General features: G+C 44.2%; 1 protein-coding gene across 1 annotated transcript in view; it reads right to left on the reverse strand.

Moving 5' to 3' along the window:
* Positions 1–18,171, reverse strand: part of HOXB3 (homeobox B3) — a 38,772-nt gene that overhangs the window by 7,766 nt on the left and 12,835 nt on the right. Inside the window, exon 2 of the mRNA XM_054992738.1 lies at positions 1,405–1,999. Coding sequence (XP_054848713.1) covers positions 1,405–1,873 — 469 coding nt within the window. The 5' untranslated portion in view covers positions 1,874–1,999. The remainder of the gene's footprint in view (positions 1–1,404; positions 2,000–18,171) is intronic.

Consider the following 18,171-nt stretch of genomic DNA (forward strand, 5'->3'; position numbering starts at 1 on the left):
TTAATATGTAAATATGGGCAACTGAAGCTTTTCAAGGAATGGAAGTAAATAACATCAACTGGTTCATAACATACCATCAAACCTATATTAGAGGAATGGGACTTTTTTCCCAGGCCTCTTGGCAACCCTAACAAGTACATTTTATTTTATGCTTGGTTCGAGTAGCTCAGGATTTCCCTCCCCTTCATTTTATCCTCAAAAGAAGTATGCGGTAGATTAGGCTGAGATCCAGTAACTGGCCCAAGATTCTGGCAGAGCAGAGATTTGAACCCAGGATACTCAGCATTCTAACCAGCGCACTATACTGGCTGTCAAACTTCAGGCTGTGGGTGTGGAAGTCATGTATTTGAATGCTCCCCTAGATTTTGTTTTTTAAAAAAACTCCCTGCAAGTAGAAAACTAACACATCAGTAAGTAGCTTGAACCAGAAAATGTCTGTTTTTTTAAAAAAAATTGCAGGGTTTTTAAACAACATAGAATGTTACAAAATGTAGGCCTGCAGGCTGAAGAGGCACAATACATTCTACCACCTCAGGATTTTACTACCTCATTCTACTAGATGTCTGGTCTGAGTTCAACAGCTGGGGCAACCCTGCAAGCTAATTCTATATGCCAGAAAACATGAGTGCTTTAAACCTTTGCCCATTGGGGGCAAAATCTAGTATGAAGTTTTTTTCTTTAGCCTGATATAATGGACAACCATTGAAATTCAGCCATAGTTCGATTCATCACCCCCAGATTTCTGGCATCCCTTGAAAGAATGAAGGCCCAATGGATCTTCAGAGACATGGAACAGAAAGAGGGGTGACCCAAAAGAGCAACCTCTATCCTTTATTTGCCTTCATCTTCCTCTGCACACCTCATAAATACATGCATTACATCCCCTGTGCTGCTCACCATGCAGCTGATATCCTGCCCCTTATGCCTGAGACAGCCTCCCTGTCTTTGTCATCAGCATTCTCCTTTTCCTTTCAATGCCTCCTCAAACCCCATCTTCTTTAGCAGAGCCTTTCCCTCTCCACTTGAGCCGTCACTTACCCTCAGTGTCCATTCCTAGCTCCTCCCCCCATCTAGGTCCCTACTCCTCCTCTGCCAGTGTTGGTCATTAGGGGAAGCTGTCTGGGCAGCAGCCTGCCATTTCTGGAGCTTGGCTCTTATAAATATAGGCCCAATCCAGAGATTTCCTGCATAATCCACACTGAAATGGAGTCACACAAGTTCAGGTTAATGGATGTTTCATAGGAGAACTTGTGTGTGGACAGTACCAATAAATGTTTCCTTCTGGACCCTACCCACTTCCTCCAAACAAGGTTTAGCACCTGGCTCCTCCTCTTTTCTGTTTAGCCCAGTTAAGGTGGGAGAAGTATTTATGGGAAAGGGGGAGAGTATTCCGAAAGCAGATACCTGTACTGGGGGAGCTGTTTTTCTGCTTGGAGTTTTGCCTCGACTCTTTCATCCAAGGGAAAATCTGCTTGGTGAGAGCCGCGTTACTAGAGGCCAGGCTGGCTTTGCTGGGGGCGCTTTTCACCCCCCCAGGCTGGCTATGGTTATTGCTGTTTCCCCCGTTGCTGCTGCTGCTGCTGTTGCTGCTGCTGCTGGTGATGGGATTCGAGGGTGGCGAGACGGGCGGGGGCGGGTGGTGCTCCGGGGGCAGGCTGGGGCGCATGCAGCTCCCGTTCAGGTCTTTCGTTTTGGCCAGGGGGGCGGCGTTGCCGAGGGACTGGAGGGTGCAAGCCGGCCTCTGGTAGTCGCTCTCCACATGAGCAGCGGGCTGGAAAGGTTGCTGGGGAGCCTCGTACCCGAAGCCATTGGCTCCCTGATAGGAGTAGCCCCCGAAGAGCGTGGAGGTGTCGTAATAGGTGGTCTTCTGCATGGCTGGCACTCCCCGGACTTCTGGCTGGCGGCTACCAGGCTCTTGGTGGCCCCTTCCTGGAAGGACATTGGCACCCCCAAGGTCACGTGGCGAGGAGGCCTTCCCCGGTGTCTTTGGGAGGCTGACCTGAAAGGTTAGAAAGGCACACAGAATAATACGCATCGGCCTATGAATCCATCTTGGCCGCTGAAAAGCCGCCTGACATGAATAGCTGCGCTACGGAGGAGGATGGGGAGACAGATAGCAGATGCTGCCAGGAGCAGATTTCTTGCCTGGCGCTCTCCGGCGGGCCCCGCTCTCTCCAGCTGAGGAGCCTCATCAAATGTTTTCCATTTTTTTTTCTTAAAAAGGGAAATAGATAAATTTTTAAAAGCCCTGTCTCTGTTCGCCTACAAAATCAATCCCTCAGTAGCATCGGCCTTGTTATTCTTTCCGATACCGTTCTGATAGAATAGTCATCAATAGACACGGATACAGCGAAAGGATCGGAGAAATATAGACACCGCCGAAGCCCGTGTGCCATTCACGTCAGCCCGGCAGGATCTGTGTGTGTTTGGATGCAAGCAGTTCCATACCTACATGCATACTTCGACACACTCTCGCTTGCCAGAACAAGAACAAGCGTATTCTTCCCACGCCCATAAGAAAAGAAGGGAGGCTTGCCTGCAAGGCTGCAAGGCACACTCCCATCGCCGGTCATTAAAGAAACCTCCGGAAAAGGGTTTAGATTAGAAGGGGGAACCCAGGACGAAGGAACAGCTCCACTGAAAACAGTGGGGCTGAGTGTAAACGTGTGTATACACATCCCAGGTAAATATCCTTTGTGGAACGAAAATATTTTTCAGGAAGAGGAAGAATTCTCTAATAAGTTCTCCTGATTTGATCTCCTTATATCAAAACTAGACTTTTATACTTTCTTTACACACACACACCATTTCCCCTCAGTTGTTGGATTTAGGGGCCTCAAAGAAACAAAACAAAGTGATGGGGGAGGGGAGTTTGATATTTAGCATTCGTTTAAATTTAAGACGAATCCGGATGTAGTCCTTGACCTCACGTTTTAAACGAATACTTCCCCTCTCCGATCAAATTAAAATTCTTAAATGTTGCCTAAAGTGCACAATCCCGATCCTGGGCATGCTTACACGGAAGCAAGTCTTACTGAATATTGCCGGACTTGCTACCAAGTAAATGTGCAGACTTTTGCTGTTTCCAGAATGGGGAGGAGGAGGAGGGGTAAGGAGTGAAAACATTGTCAGATTTGAAGGCATGCACTCAATTCTTTGATGTCCCTTTTGATTCCCTTTAGTTGTTATTTTTGTAACTTCGGTTGCATTTTGAAAATAGATCCTGGCTCAGTTGCCACTCCAGGTGTGAATCTGATCTGTTGCATAAAACACAGTCCCATTCTCTTTCTTCTCATCTTTTCTCAAGCAGACTCATAGAATTCTGTCACCTGACCAATTGGTCCTTTTTGGGGGGGGGGGATCACCCGTCCAAAAAAGACCCTTTATTCCTTTCTAGGAGAAGGTGAATTTTTTCCATGTTGGAAGGGCAGAATAAGATTAGAATTATTTAATGGATGAGAAAATGAATTGGCTGACAAAAAAAATCAATATATCTGTATATGTTGTTGTGTGCATAGGCACAGGAGCACATATATGTATTACCTCCATATATGAGGCCTATACAGAAGGAGTCCTATTTTTTGTGCCTAGCTACACACACTGTATTTAATTTCAAAAGACTTTCAAGTGAGCACCATTCTAATTACTGTTGTAACACAGTATTGGTCACTTCTGACCATTTGGAATAGATTGTAAGCTCTCCCTCCTGACTTCTCTGCATGTGACATTCAAAAGCCTAAATTTAATTCAGATCTTATACCCACGCAATTGCCCCTCCCCCTCCTCAATTTATGCCTTTATAAATCGAGTGTATTTTTTTAATAACCGGTCTAAAATACCATGTTGTGATCCTCCAGTATCTTGTATGGATTAGATATAATATTTCTTGGTGGATGCAGGCTGTTATATTTCCTCTGTATTACAGAAACGGGTTATATCGTAGCTGGCTTTTCTTTAGCTTCGGGAGAAGTATATCTTAGTATGCAGAAACAATCTAGCAGTCTCATCTTTATGAACTGATTTGAAGAGGGAAAGAAAAAACCATTCATTTGATTACAAAAAGGCTTGACTCTGTGAAACTGACTAAGGAGTTCAGCCGGAATGGAGATTCTAGGCCTTGCCGGTTTGTTTTGGATTTTTCTCTGGGACTTTTTAGAAACCTTAAACGATTAAAAAAAAAATTTTTAATGGTACATTAAAAATAAATCCGGCGCTCAGTCCACCTCAGAAGAGAAACCCAAAATGTTCTGTGAGTTCAGTAGCCAAGATTTTGGTCTTCCCTTTTGTATCTCAGCTTTCAACACGTCCCAAATGTCGGTCATTTATCTTAGTTGAAGACGGGTGGAATCGTAAATGATTTACTCCAAGGAATTGTTTTTTAAAAACCTACTGAATCTCTATAGGAATAATAAATAGGAAATTAGGGGGCATTTGCAATTAGTTCCCGGAATCCAGGCCCCCGAAGTTCCTTCTTGTCCGTTTAGAAGTTTCATTTTTTTTATGTCCTGGAGGAGGAAAACCCGATTATAAATCGCCTCCCTTCCTGGGAACTTTTGCAAGAAAGACAAATAAAACAAAAATGAATCGAACAGTCTAGAACAGTTAAATGGCCTGTGACGATCGAACTGCAGGGTGAAGGCATGGGTAGGAGGAAAATTCTTTCCTCTTTAACCTCCATGTTGGAAAAAGAATTCTAAAATTCGCAGTCAGTTCTCTGGGCATGGGAGAAACAGAAGAGCCTTTCCCCTGACAACATTTTCTCCCATACTGCGATGATGACAACGATAATAATAATAATAATAATAATAATAATAATAATAATAATAATAATAATGCTTCAGGGAAAATCCCAATAGAAAGCAAACTGTCGCTACATTTTTCTTGAAATAAAATCCCTCCATTACAAGAAAGAAAGAAAGAAAGAAAGAAAGAAAGAAAGAAAGAAAGAAAGAAAGAAAGAAAGAAAGAAAGAAAGAAAGAAAGAAAGAAAGAAAGAAATTCAGAGGGAAAGGGGAAAGGGAAGGAAAATAGAGGGGTACGAACAGCAAAAAGAGAGAAAAGGGGGGTTGAAGGAAGGGGAGGGAAAGAAAGGAGGGGGAAGGAGAGAGAGAGAGAGAGAGAGAGTCGCTGCGTGGAAGGAAGCTTAAAGCTTGTGAACTCTTCATGAACCGCGATGCGAGTCATACAGCTATAAATCATGGAGACACGGTCTCCGCCATTCACAAACTGATAGCCTATTTCGGTCCACCTTACCTTAGCCTCTGACGAGAGCAGCGCGGCGAGCAGACATAATATATTTTCGCAGCCAGCAAGCAACGCAATCAATAAGCGAGGAGAGCTCCCCCCATTCCTCTCGGTTAAAAAAAAACGTTCAAGGAATATCTAGAGAGAGAAATCCGGTCATAACGCCAAAAGGAGGGGGGGACATCTCTATGGGAGCCCACGGTGAGGGATGCTCGGTCCTCTCTCTCTCTCTCTCTCCCCTTCTCGCGCGCGCTCTCTCTCTCTCTCTCTCTGCTCGGGGAGGAGTGGGGGGAAGGTGAGAAGAGGTAGAAACGGCAAGATGCTCGACAGCCTTCCAAGGAGGTATAGGGAGGGAATCCTTTGATTCTGGCTGCCCTAGAGTCCCCGTACGCCCAGTGCACGGTTAACAATGGCCCCTGGCTTTACAGCAGAAGGCGAGAGTGGGGGGGGGGAGCGTGTGTGTGTGTGCGCTCTAGAGAGAGACAGACAGACAGACAGACAGACATGGTATAGAGGAGGCAGAAACAGAAAGAACAGCTCGCCTGAAATCCTACGCTTTGGACTGAGGTTTCAATTAAATAAATAAGTCAACGCCAGCGATTAAAAACAAATAAGGGAAGGCGAAGGAAAGCACAGAAGAAAGACATGTCGAGATTTGGTTTCTGGGGACGAGGAGCTTTTGCTTTGGAGGGCTTGGGCAAACGCCAAGGTTGCTTCCTAACGGCGTCAGGAGTGGAAAGGAAATATGCAAATCCAGACGTGGCGGACAGAGGCCTGGCGGGGAAGCAGAAAGCGGTCCCGACTCACGTGCTTCGCAATTAGGCGTCAAGTTATGCTAATGCATCTTCGGAACAGAGGCGCCCCCCCCCCGCCCGGCCCTCTGTCTCCCCTCCACCTCCACCCCCTTCCCGGGGATTTTCTTCAGTAAAGCTGCAGAGGACATCTTGGGCTCTCCCACTGCCCACCCAAGCCTCAGCGGGTGGCATCGGCCCGAAGTTGACAGGACTGGGACAGGCAGAGTTCGCAGCGTGTCTGGGGTGGGGTGCGGGGAGATGCCGCCGCCGCGAAGTAACTTCTTTTTTAAAATGTTGATAATAATAGGAAAAGAAAGGGTTTTTTAAACACATGCTGGGAAACATAAAAGAAGAGAATCGAAGTTTTAAGATAACTGTATTAAAACTGGCTGTCTTGTTCTGTACATGCTGGCACAGTGAGTGAGGGAGGGAGGGAGGGAAGATCTTCAAATTATTGGTGCTATTGTGAAAAAGCATTAGACATGGAGAAAGTAAAGGGAAGTTATTTAACTTTAGATGGGCGGGTGGGTGGATGGATGGACTGGCAGACGGACTCATGGACAGTCAAACAAGGGACAGATAGATAGACAGATAAGATAGAGATGACGTCTCTTCAAGTCACTCAAGATTTATGACCCCAGCAACTGCTTTGGTTGCAAAGCCAAACGTTCCCCCCAGCTGTAGCTGCTGACACCAAAAGATCTGCCACAGCAAACTGAGAGTGGGAGGAAGAAGTTGAGGTGTCTGCACATTTTTGGGTGCGTGTGGGTGAGAGAGAGATGATGGTGTTTCCCCCTCTTCTTCTTGCCAAGCCTATCTTGGGGGGTGGGGGAGGGATAAACTGCTGAATCGAGGGGAATGGGCATTCACAAAGGGAAGGGGCTCTGGAGTCGCCTCATTTCTCTCTCAGGAGGCCTTTGGGCATCATAGAAGAGCATCTTTTGCTCTATTCCATCTTTGGAAAGGTTTGTGAACTGGGAAAAAACTTTTTCCAGGTCCTTCACTGGATCCAGCTCAGCAGTTCGTAGCAACAAATGACTTCAAGAACTACATTCTCTCCACCTGGATAATAATACCTTCTTTCAGCGGCCTCTCATTCTTTGAGAGAGCTTCCAAAAGAAAATTCAGATCTTTGTGCAGTTATTTTCTGGATTGGAAGACCCTGTTGAGATTGGACGCCAGGCTGAAACACATCCAGGGAGTCCTAGAAGAACTTACGCTTTCAAAACAATCTGTGTGGAAATCCGTATTTGGACTTCAGTTTATCCTGGGCTATTTTTAGGACTACTACCGATGGTAAACTTCCATGGACAAACGCTGCAGTGTAGTTGGTTTTTCAGAGGTTGGAGAAAAGTTTATATCTTTGCCTAAAATGCATTTTTTAAGTCTTAAAGGTGTGTTTATTGCTCTCTGTATTGTGAATTGGATTCCAAGTTCTTCAGTATTTACAAGTCTGAGGTACAGAAATTCAATAATTCAACAAGAGCGAAAGTGGGGGGGGGGGTCGGTGCGGGCCTTGCTTTTTAAACAGTCACCAGATAAATCCTTGAAGCCCCTCTTTTTACATATAAAAAAGAAGAGGGATGCGGTGCACTTGGGGGTAACTCAAAATAGATCGTGAATGTTTTCTTAAAATTCACCAGTTCTCAGACCAATGATCCACCAGATACAAAACAGAAGTTCCTTTTGAGGGAAGGACTTTTTTAATTAAAAAGGGAGAATGAAAAAGAAGCAAAAGTTGGATAGTATGATAATACTGTGATACAAATCTGGGACTTGAAAAAAAGAGAGAACGTTTTAGGTGAAGGGCTGAAAAAAACATTTGAAATTATCAAAGACCGATATCACCATCCAAGCCCCCCTAGAGAATATTTTTTCTTCAAGATGGAATGCTTTCAGACCTGAGTCACTCTTTCCTCCTCTCCAAAGTTGCCGACTAACAGTTTACATATTTATTCCGGGGGCCCACTGAGGTCGAAGATGATACATGGCTACAGACCGGCTGTATTTTACTTGACACAAACATGTATTTACGAGCCGTTTGGTATGAACGGCTTCCAAGGCCGCTGGTCGGCGAGACGCACGCCTGTTAACTTTTTTCAGTTCTCGGGGCACATTTTCGTTTGCAGGGAGGGGGGAGTATTGATTGATGTCCCTGTTCGGTGAATGTATGCCTGTATTCCAATTAAAAGGGAAACAATTACCTAACGAGAGAGGTATTTCTAGATGCATTCAATCCCTGCTTATACGCTTATACGTTTCAGTTGTGGGAACACATTTCGAGGGGGCGGGCGGTGAGATGGCAAATTGCTGTTTTAGAAGGGGTGGGGGGACCATCGGGAATATTAATATTGGAGTCTCTCTGATTCCTGTTTTCATTAATCTGAAAAGTTTATTTTATTGGGGAAAACCAAATGAATACATATAGGGAGCTTCCCTGAAGTTAAGGGATAGGACAGGAGTAAAACCGACGCGAATTAAAACAGGGAGCCCAGTTTAAAAGGTCTCAGAATCTCCGCTGGGGTCCCACTGAGGTCTGCCAGGAGGAGGTTGGCGTGGAATTTGGCATGCATATGTGTATGTAAGTGAAACTGGAAGGGAACGAAAGCTATTACACCAAATAATTAACCAGGAAGTATGTAGAGATTTATCACTGACGCTTTGGTGAGGTTTTGTTGGGGGTGGGGGCGGAGAGAGAATATTTTCGTTTGGGGAAACATTCCTTGGCTCTAATAACCCGGTTTTCCGTTCGGAATGCTAATATTATTAATCCCTAATAAAAACGTCCGCTAACCACTCACTCCCGCTCCCACGCACGGCATCCCTGAAAGTCACAAGTTCTTGGGGCTATAAATCACGCCCGGGAGGCTCCTCGGCCCGCGCTCGATCCTCCGGGCTTCTGGCAATCATTTGAGCGTCGTTCCCCGAGGTTGCTTAAAGGAGCCCGCCCGTTAGAACCGCCACCAAGTCAGCACCGGCCCGTTTACTCCAGATCTTTTCTGGCTTCCTATTTACGTTATTCGTTCAGTAATAAAAAAAGTCGTTTCTGGAAGTATTTGTTTTCAAGGCGCTTCTAAACGGTGATAGAAATGCAATAGATGAAATCTGCCTTATTGTTACCAAACTTTTACCAATTTTAGATCTCAGCGAAGAAAAAGGGATGGTTTATTAAAGGCACCCCTAGTTCCTACCACTTTGAGGGGCAAGCCTAAGATGGTCTATGCGGAAGTAAGTCCCACTTTGTTCAATAGGACCTGCTTCCAGCCTTTCTACACAAGACATCTTACAGGGGGTGCTCCAGTGACTTACTTTCGGTGTGGTCTTATATTCAAGTGTACTTTGCCTCCCTAGCAGTGCATGTGTATCCACAAAAGGAGAACAAGTGCAAGATCTCTCACTTGAGCCTCCAGCGTAAGATGTCTTGTGTAGAAAGACTAGACTTAAGTTGAATGCAGGGGGATTTGCTTGAGTGTACACGCTTAGGATCCTGCTGCTGGCCCGTAGTTTATTGAGGGGTTACCGGGAAACGCAGTACATGATATATTTATTATGTAGGAAATGCCCATCGCCAGAGCTGTTCAAGGCGGCTCACAAAAACCTGCTGGCTTTTGGCTAGTATGGATAAAGATGGCGGGAGACAGACCTGTTAATATAAACTCCCTGAGCCCTGTAGATCCATCTCCACAGCTGGCCAAAACTCCAGGAAACAAAGCGCCAGGCATCATCTAGAATGGCAAGGAACAAGTCCAGAGGACTTCGAGGAAAGGGAAAATCGTCTTCATGGAGGATCAAGGATGCAAACGACAGTAGTATACCAACAAGTATCAAAAGATTACAGTACTCCTTCCATTTCCTGTTAATTTCAACGAGACTTATGTTTGAGAGCTTCCTTTTTACTATCAGTGAATAGCAAGGCAAACCCAAGCATGTGCACCCAGAAATAAATCCCACCAAGGTCAATGGGACTTCCTCGTAAACATGCTTAGTGTTGCAGCCTAACCGAGGTATTCAGGAAAAGCAGGAAAAGTAACCTAAAGTTTTCGCCTGGGTTGAAATTAAGAGAGTTAAAAGGTTTATTAAATGCTGCTGTTGTGATTGGTTGTAGCATTGTTACTTCTAGCAAGGCAATACTAAATAAAATATTCTATATGGCTCCTTTTGGGTACAAGTTGCCTTGCATGCCATTCTGTTTCCCTCTCCATCTCCATTTCTCTCTTACCCTGATTTTACCCGTAACTCTTTGTCTATCCATCTCCGCCCCCCTTGCTGTATCTGTGCTTTTATCTCTGTCTCTATCTCTGCCTCTTTCTCTAGCTCTGTCTCTATCTTTAGCTCCGTAGCTCTAATCTCAGATTCGATATGTATTGTATTGAAAAAAAGTTTCAGCATGGAAGGATTGGGGGGAAATTTAGAAGACTGCTGTCGATCACCTCTATATAATAAAGCCCCGAGTATGGAAATTAGTTCAATGGAAGCCAATGAAATCACCTTTAAATTAAAAAAAAAGAACAAAACTAAAAACAATCGGGATTACAGTCTAACAGTGCAATCCTAAAAAGAGTTACTCCAGTCTAAGGTCATTGAAGTCAGCAGGCTTAGACTGGAGTAACTCTGCGTAGGATTGCACTGTAAATCTCTCCCATTTTTTTTAACAACGGGGTTAATAGTGCTCCTGTTTTAAAATGTCTCAAGTGGGGGAGTCTTGCTGATTTACATCCAAGTGACAGTAGTTCAGATCTCAGTTCTACTTACAATATTGATCCTAAAGAGGATTGGGAGTCAGTCGAATTGAGATCAATGGAATTTGCTCCTACTTGATAAAGTACATCTGCTTAGGACTTCAGGCCTGCATACGGCAACCCAACATCTATTTGGTTATCGTAATAAGACTTATTTCTCAATAAAGTTGCAGTTTATGAATTGTTATCAGTAAATCCCAAGTAAACATGTTTATGATATGGGGACCCCCTAGATTTGTGCAAAGGCACTTGGTTGGAAACCAATCCTGATAAAATAAATAGGACTTGCTTCCAAGTACATCCGTTTAGGAAAAGGGGTGGTGGTGGTGTACAGCAGTTCTAGTTCAACAAGTAACCAAAGCCTTATGGTAAGAGAGAACCAGGACTGGATCCATCCAGCTTTCCCCTTGGATACGAGGGGGAAGGGCCCCTTTGACCACATGCTGGGGATCAAGGGACACTAGCCAAATGAAATGAGGCTGTAGTAAGGAGGAGAACTGGGCGAGACTGAGTAAAAAAAACTGTCTGGATCCAACTCCTAGAGGAAGCATGTTGTGTGGGTGTCAAATTAGTAGGAAATCCTATCAAAGCCCTTCCCTTCTTAGTTCCCCCCATAGCCACACGCGCACAAGAACTCTATCCAGAAGCCAACTCCGGAGAACAGCATCTCCACCAGATTACTTCCCTTGATGGATTGTAACTCTTTCTCCCAAACGACCTTCGGTTAAGAAGTCTAATAACTCAGCAGATTAATGGTCAATCTACGGAAGTAGTTTTGAATCGCCTCCAAAGTATAAAACATAAACAACAACACCAGGGGAAAGGGGGGAGGGGAAAGTCCCTCGATTGCTTTCTCCTTGTTCCCTCTCCTCCCCCAATCCGGGAAAAGCCAATTAGTCCTGCATAGGTCTACGCCGCGGTCTCCTTAACTTTTTGAGTAACTGGATGGGGTGCATGCATTCTAGTCCTCAAAAGTTTGTCAGAAGTTGACTAACCTCGTCTCTCCTCCCCATCCATCCTAAATATGTGCATCTGGAATAAGATTCAAATGAACTGCAATGATTGCTGTAGGTATCACCTGATCTGACTGCATTATGGTCACCTTGTAATCCACTTCCTGTATTGTTTATAGTACTCCTTGCCTTAAATCATTTGTTGTTCGTATTCTTCTCTGATTCTGCAATCCTAGTCCTATTGCATTTTTCATTTATGCCGCCTGATTGCACCCTTTACATCCTATAATCCGCCTTGAATTTCATCAAGAAAGGAGAAGCATAAATGAAGTATAAATAAATATGTTGGGTTGTCATTGAAATCCAAGGAACTGCTACCATTTAAGATGCCTAGAATGGAAGGGAGTGCATGACACACATTCGTTCTTCCGAAGTACAGGAACAGCCGGATCCCAATATGAATTGCCAAGATAAACCTCATTAAAGTTGCACTTCTATGCACACTGGGAGTAAGCACTGTAGATGCTAGTGGGACTTCTCCAGTCAACATGGATAAGATACGGTTGCATGTCCCAGTGGCTCACTTGAAATTCTCTTCCACTGAACTGAAAAAGGATTTCTTCTGAAGTAATTTTTATTTAGCTTTGGGATGCGCAAGAACTCCTTTCTTATCTCCCCGCCCCCCCCCCCCCCAAGGGTTTAAAATATACTTTCTGGAATTCATTTTATCCCACAAGCTCTTCTCTCCTCTCTTTCTTAATTCTTAGATTTCTTATAAACTTCTTATTGTCTTTCTTGCCCTTCTCTTGGTCTATTTGTTGTTTCTTTTCAGGAGGCGTCTATATGTGAAAGAGAGAAAGACTGTATGTGCGTGTGCTTGCATAAAGAGAAGAGGAAAAGCCAGGGGAAGAATAAGGTTTTCAACACACACTGATGTTAGGAAAGGAAAGAGAAATGTCTCTCTTAGTTCCCTGAACTTTGAAAATTCTGGCCTCCTCTGGTGTTGAACATTTTTGTTTTGTTATCTCTTCCTTGTTGGAACTGTTCTTGGCTGGATCCTACAGAGATACTTCCTACTTTACTAGAAAGTTATTGTGAAATGGTATTGAGGAAGCCTTGATCAACGCCCACGCTGAATTTCACAACAGCAGCTACAACCAAGTCCTTAATGGCAAGAAAAATGTAAGATGGTTATTCCGGGAAGGTGGTGTGATATTTTAAGATGTCTGTCCATTCGTCTGTCCTTTCTTCCTAGATTTGGATAGAACTTCACTCAGTGCTAATCTAACTTTATGATACTCTAAAGCATATCTCAGTCCTTTGCATACTTACTAGCACCAAAATCCTGTTTTACCCAACTGGAGCCCACATCGGAGTGAGCCAGAAGTGAATTTAAGAACTGGCTCAAAAATAAATTTTTGACCCAAAATTTGTAAAACAACACAGGAGTCATCCAAGGTACACCTCCTCCAGAAAGAGGAGGAAGTGGTGGATAAAACAAAAACTATTCCAGAAGGACCTAAAGTTTTGCAGCCGGAGAAATATAAGGTTGAATCCGATCAGTTTTTCCTGCTTGTGAGAACAGGGGGAAATGTTTCCCTTCGACCACCCAAAAAGGTTATGATCAGACCTGCTTGTTCAAAACTCACCTACGGCTGAGGCTGTAGTAAGAAGGGGAGTTGGACGAGATCGAAGGAAAATTCAGCTGGATCTAATCCATAATGAGGAAGGATGTGTGTAAAGAGGGGGGAGGGGAGGACTGGTAAGAAATGCGAGCAACATCTACGTTTTGACCTGAAAACGTGCCTTTTTAAAGTCACCCCCCCCCCCCAAAGACAGAAGTTACAAGGTACAAAGTTTTCTACTATTTATAGCCTTGAACTGTTTGGAGGAAGGGGAACACAGAAGACGACCCTAGAAGCCTGTTGTCTAGATCTAGGAGACAGGGATCTGAGCAGGAGGCCATTTGGTCTGGTTATAGGAAAAGTTAAGATATAATTCTTGGCGGCACACATCAGTGGGAAAAACAATGGCGATTTAATGCTACTGGGTAGAATTAGGCCAGAGAGAACTAACTTTCAGGCAAGAAGGGGGCTTTATTGAAGTTCTGCTGCTGATTCATTTTTTATTATTCTTACATTGGATCTTGACGACTGCAGAAAATATGCAGAAACCCAGTTCTACCCAAATATGATGCATATGTCACTCATTCTCCTTACTGAGTTTAGAATTCCTCCATTCCAAAAGAATGAACGCAAATGATACACTAAACCTTACCTGCTTTCCTGAGCGGATAGACACACAAAGACAGAGAAAAGAGGAGACTTTTTTGTAGTTGTTGTTTGCTTAGCTGAGCTTTCCACTTAGGAAAGAGGCTGCGCAGTAAGCAGGTAGCGTTACTGCGCAAGAACTTGGATTGCCAAACTATGTAGTCAGAGGCTGTGGCATTTCTGTGTCCTCCTGCGCTCTTCTTAGCGCATTTGGGGCTCTTGTAACTGCAAAGCAGTGGCAGTAGTAAAAGTCGCACTGTTAGAAACAGTAAACAGGTTTACTTAGGTAATAGCTAGCAAAAGAAGTAGAAAGCAAGGATGAGAAGATGGTGTGCAGAGGGGGGAGGAGAGAGAGAGAGAGAACAAGTATGCGCACGTGTATATACATTCCCTTCCATTCACTTAATCTGGAGTCAGAATCTTTCTGAAGCTCCAATTCAATGTGCCCTGAGGCAACTTCTTGAAACCTGGGAGACTATCCCGAAGTTAGTTTCCTCCTATAGAACTTCCCCCACCCCTATATTTGTGGGACTCAAAGAAACTTGCTTGGGAGGAAGTCCTGCTGAAAGCAATTGACTTCTTTCCAAGAAGAGGAGTTCAGGATATCTTTCTCCACGCTAGCTAGATCCACCTAGATTCATTCGGTCCTACACAGGAATCAGTTGTTCTCTTGTCCAGTTTTGTTTTTAGGAATTCTGCAAAGGCCTTTGATCTTTGGAATTAATCAGCATACCTAAAGGCTTCTTGGGACCCAGGCATCCATAACAGACAGAGCTGAAGTCCAGAGTTAATTTTTAATTGGATGATGAAGAATTGTGAAATGGCCAATGTTTAACAGGCTCTCAATAGCCTTATTGTGAGGCATGTCTTGAGGTTTGAATCACAGTTTGGAACTTGCTTTAACTCAGGGATCCTTGCAAAGGCAAGGAGCTTGCAGGCGTTTTGGAACTTCCACCATTAAATCGTACATTTTATGCTTTAAAAAAGGCCATTTGATTTATGGAATTCAAAAGATAGTTTTATCGGCATGGCCTCTGAAGAGCAGGAGAGACTAAACAGGTAACCGGATAGGCTGCTGGCACTGGAATAAAGACAGACATTTAAGAACTGGTGGGATATCAAGGACTGCTGATCTGAGTTTTGGCTGTGCAGATATTCCTATCTGACTACTGCCCAGGTCTCCAAAGCTTCATTGAAATCCTGTATAATTCTAAGTCTTCTCCTGGTTCTTCCAAATGTTACTGCCTAATTAAGAGATCTTTTGGGGGGGGGGGTGTTAATAAATTCCCCCAAAGAAGTTGCTGGAATATTGTCAACCAGCTGGAGGAAAACAACATCTGAATTAAAGAAGCAACCACTCCATTAATATCAATTTATTTCAATGAAAACTTTGGTTCTTCATCAACTTGATGATTTATGATAAAATCGATTAAATTAGGGTCACTTAAGGGCCTTGTGGTTTCCTCTTGGATTTCATCTGTCAACGCATCAAGCAGCTTCTTCTTTTTTTTAATCAAGTTTCGCTGGAGGCTAGTAAGGAAGATGATTCTGGAGCTGAGGAAATTTAATGCAAAGCAATTTTCAGGGCAGGGAGGCGCTGGGAGAACGGAGTCCTGTTCTCCCGCAATATGCCCTTATTTTGCCGCAGGAAATATTAGGCAGGGGAAAGGGTTTTTTTTAATAAAAAGATGCACGTTAGTAGCTGGTGCATGGTCCCAGGAACGGAGTTATTAACAGCCGGAGGAAGATCGAAGCCACCCTGAGCTCAGAGCTGGTCCGCAAACGTCTCTCCAACCATTTCACTCTTCTGTTTTTGCACCCCAACATTTCCACTGCAAAGTCCTTTTACGGAAGGGTTATAAAGGTGCGACTATTATTGAGAAAAACCCAGTGCAGAAAAGTGTTATGTCAGGGATAATGTGAAAGAGCAGATGGTTTTGAAGTAAAGAAAAGAGAAGCCCTTTTTGGAGAAGGTTTTTGGCCCTCGTCTAAAACCTTTCAAGCCCTTTAAATTAAGAAGCACTTCTCAGCTGCTGCAAAGCCTGGGAGATTTGCAGCCTTTTTTAATTACAGACTTTAGGAAGAATCTGAATCCGATTAGTTTAGTTTAACGGCAAGGACCTGAGGTCGAGTGGACTGTCAGTACACTCCTAAACAGAGTTACATGTTTCTAAATCCATTGAAACAAGTAGGCCTAAAGCATCGCAACTGGGTTAGGATGGCGCTGTAAACCTGCACAAGGTTGGAGCGCTGCCGCCCAGTTCGGCGCTTTTTCCCGGCCTGCTATACTGTTCAGATACGTTTACTTCCAGGTAAATGTTGCAGGTTTGCATTCAAAAGTTTCCGACAAACGTTCTCAATTCAGGAGTATGTGTGTGCGTGCAAGACACGCTGTCTCAGTATCCAAAGGTCCACTCTTATACACGTTTCCTAGGAAGTAAGTCCTACTGTTTCATTGCCCTTACTCAAAGGTAAATGTGCATAGGGTGGCATCCTTAAGGGGTCTGTGACTAACCGCCACGGTTGTATTACTTAACTATAACAACAAAAAGTCTGCGGAGACCATTCCCGTCTTCGGCAAGATATTTGTCAACCACAAATAGCAAACATAAAAGATGGGAATGTGGGGGGGGGGGCAGTGGCGCGGGGGGGGGGACTTCCTTTGGACAGATACAGATTTGGTCTTCTAGGAAAAGGCACCTCGTGACGGGAGCCACCTCAAATAAACACAACTTTCTCAGCGCCATAAATCACATCCCCCCACTTTCTCACTCCGTTCCTCCCCCCCCCCCAGAAGCGTTTGTAGTTTTCCTTTCAAACAACCCAAAGGCGTTAAACCTTTAACAAATGTGGCCGGGAGGGGCGGAGAAGGGGAGAGAGAGAATCTCCCTTGATCCAAACACACACTTTTCCAAAAAGCAACCCCCCCCACACACACACACATTTTATTTGCACTGGGCACCTTGTATTCATCATTAATATTTATTGAACAGATCACCCAGTTTACAGCCTTTTTAGATCCAGCTACCAGATCGGTGTCTTTTTCTTTTAAATAAGGTGCGCGTGGGGGGGGGGGGGCTAGTATTGATGCCGGCCAATGGACGTCTTTCCAAGCTTTGTCATGGCTATTAATTAAATCTCAACGGCCCTGGAATTCCTGTGCTAAGATCAGACGAGGTTGTATAGTGGTTTGGATTTTTTGGTTTTTAAACATCTTACCTGCAGTAATTCGCAACCAATGGACTTCAGTGGAAGAAGCGCAGGCGGCAGGACAGAAGAGCTGGAAGCAAGCGAATTTAGAAGATGGAGAAGGAGGGACGCTACATTACTATCGCGCGGTAACTCTGGCCGCTAAGGTCTGTCCTGTGACGGGGGGGGGCGGCAAGGAGTTGGTTTCCCTCTTAAGGATGCTTTGATTTTGGGGAGGGATTCGCATGGATTCCAAGTGAAGCAAAAATGCAGCAATTTCCAAGGCAAGAACCGGCGACGCTTCAATCCGTAGCAAGTCCAACGTTTAAAAGGAGCAACACCCCCCCAGGAGGGGAAAATCCTGAATCGTCTCCTAGCTAGGCTGTTTCTCTTTATAAAGTCTTTAAAATGTTGCAAGGGGAATCTGACTGACTGACAAGAGGTGCCAGAGAGAGGGGACCAAACGGATTCTGGTTTTAAGAGGCCGACAGGAATTGGCGGGTTCTCAACGTCAGGAAACGAAATTGATTCCATATGTCCTGTCCCCCCACCCCACCCCACACAAAATGAATTAAAGAAAAGTTTAAGCCAGTTATTCCTCATTTCTTGTAATAAGAGAGAGAGAAGTTCAAAATAAATGTTTTTACTATTGACATGTTTTAAATCGCAGATCTGACGGGTTTATATTTAAGCATAGAAAGGTAAGGCTTTGAGAACGGCCTTGCATGATCATTGTTTTGGGAAATTGTATGTCCTTCCGTCGATAGGTCTGTCCATCATCTTGTCCATCCAATCCTATCCATATATTCTCTGTCATTCCATGCATCAGTTTCCCCTCATTCATATTCTATCAGTGCAATAGGCATACTTTCCTGGGAGTAAAGCCCACTGAATAACATGAGAGTTACTTCTGAGTAGACCTGCTTTGGGTTGCTCTCTGGATGATGCCTTTCTCCTTAAAATATGACTGTGTAGTCACTAA

The sequence above is a fragment of the Eublepharis macularius genome, chromosome 12, assembly GCF_028583425.1.
Source record: "Eublepharis macularius isolate TG4126 chromosome 12, MPM_Emac_v1.0, whole genome shotgun sequence".
Lineage (NCBI taxonomy): Eukaryota > Metazoa > Chordata > Lepidosauria > Squamata > Eublepharidae > Eublepharis > Eublepharis macularius.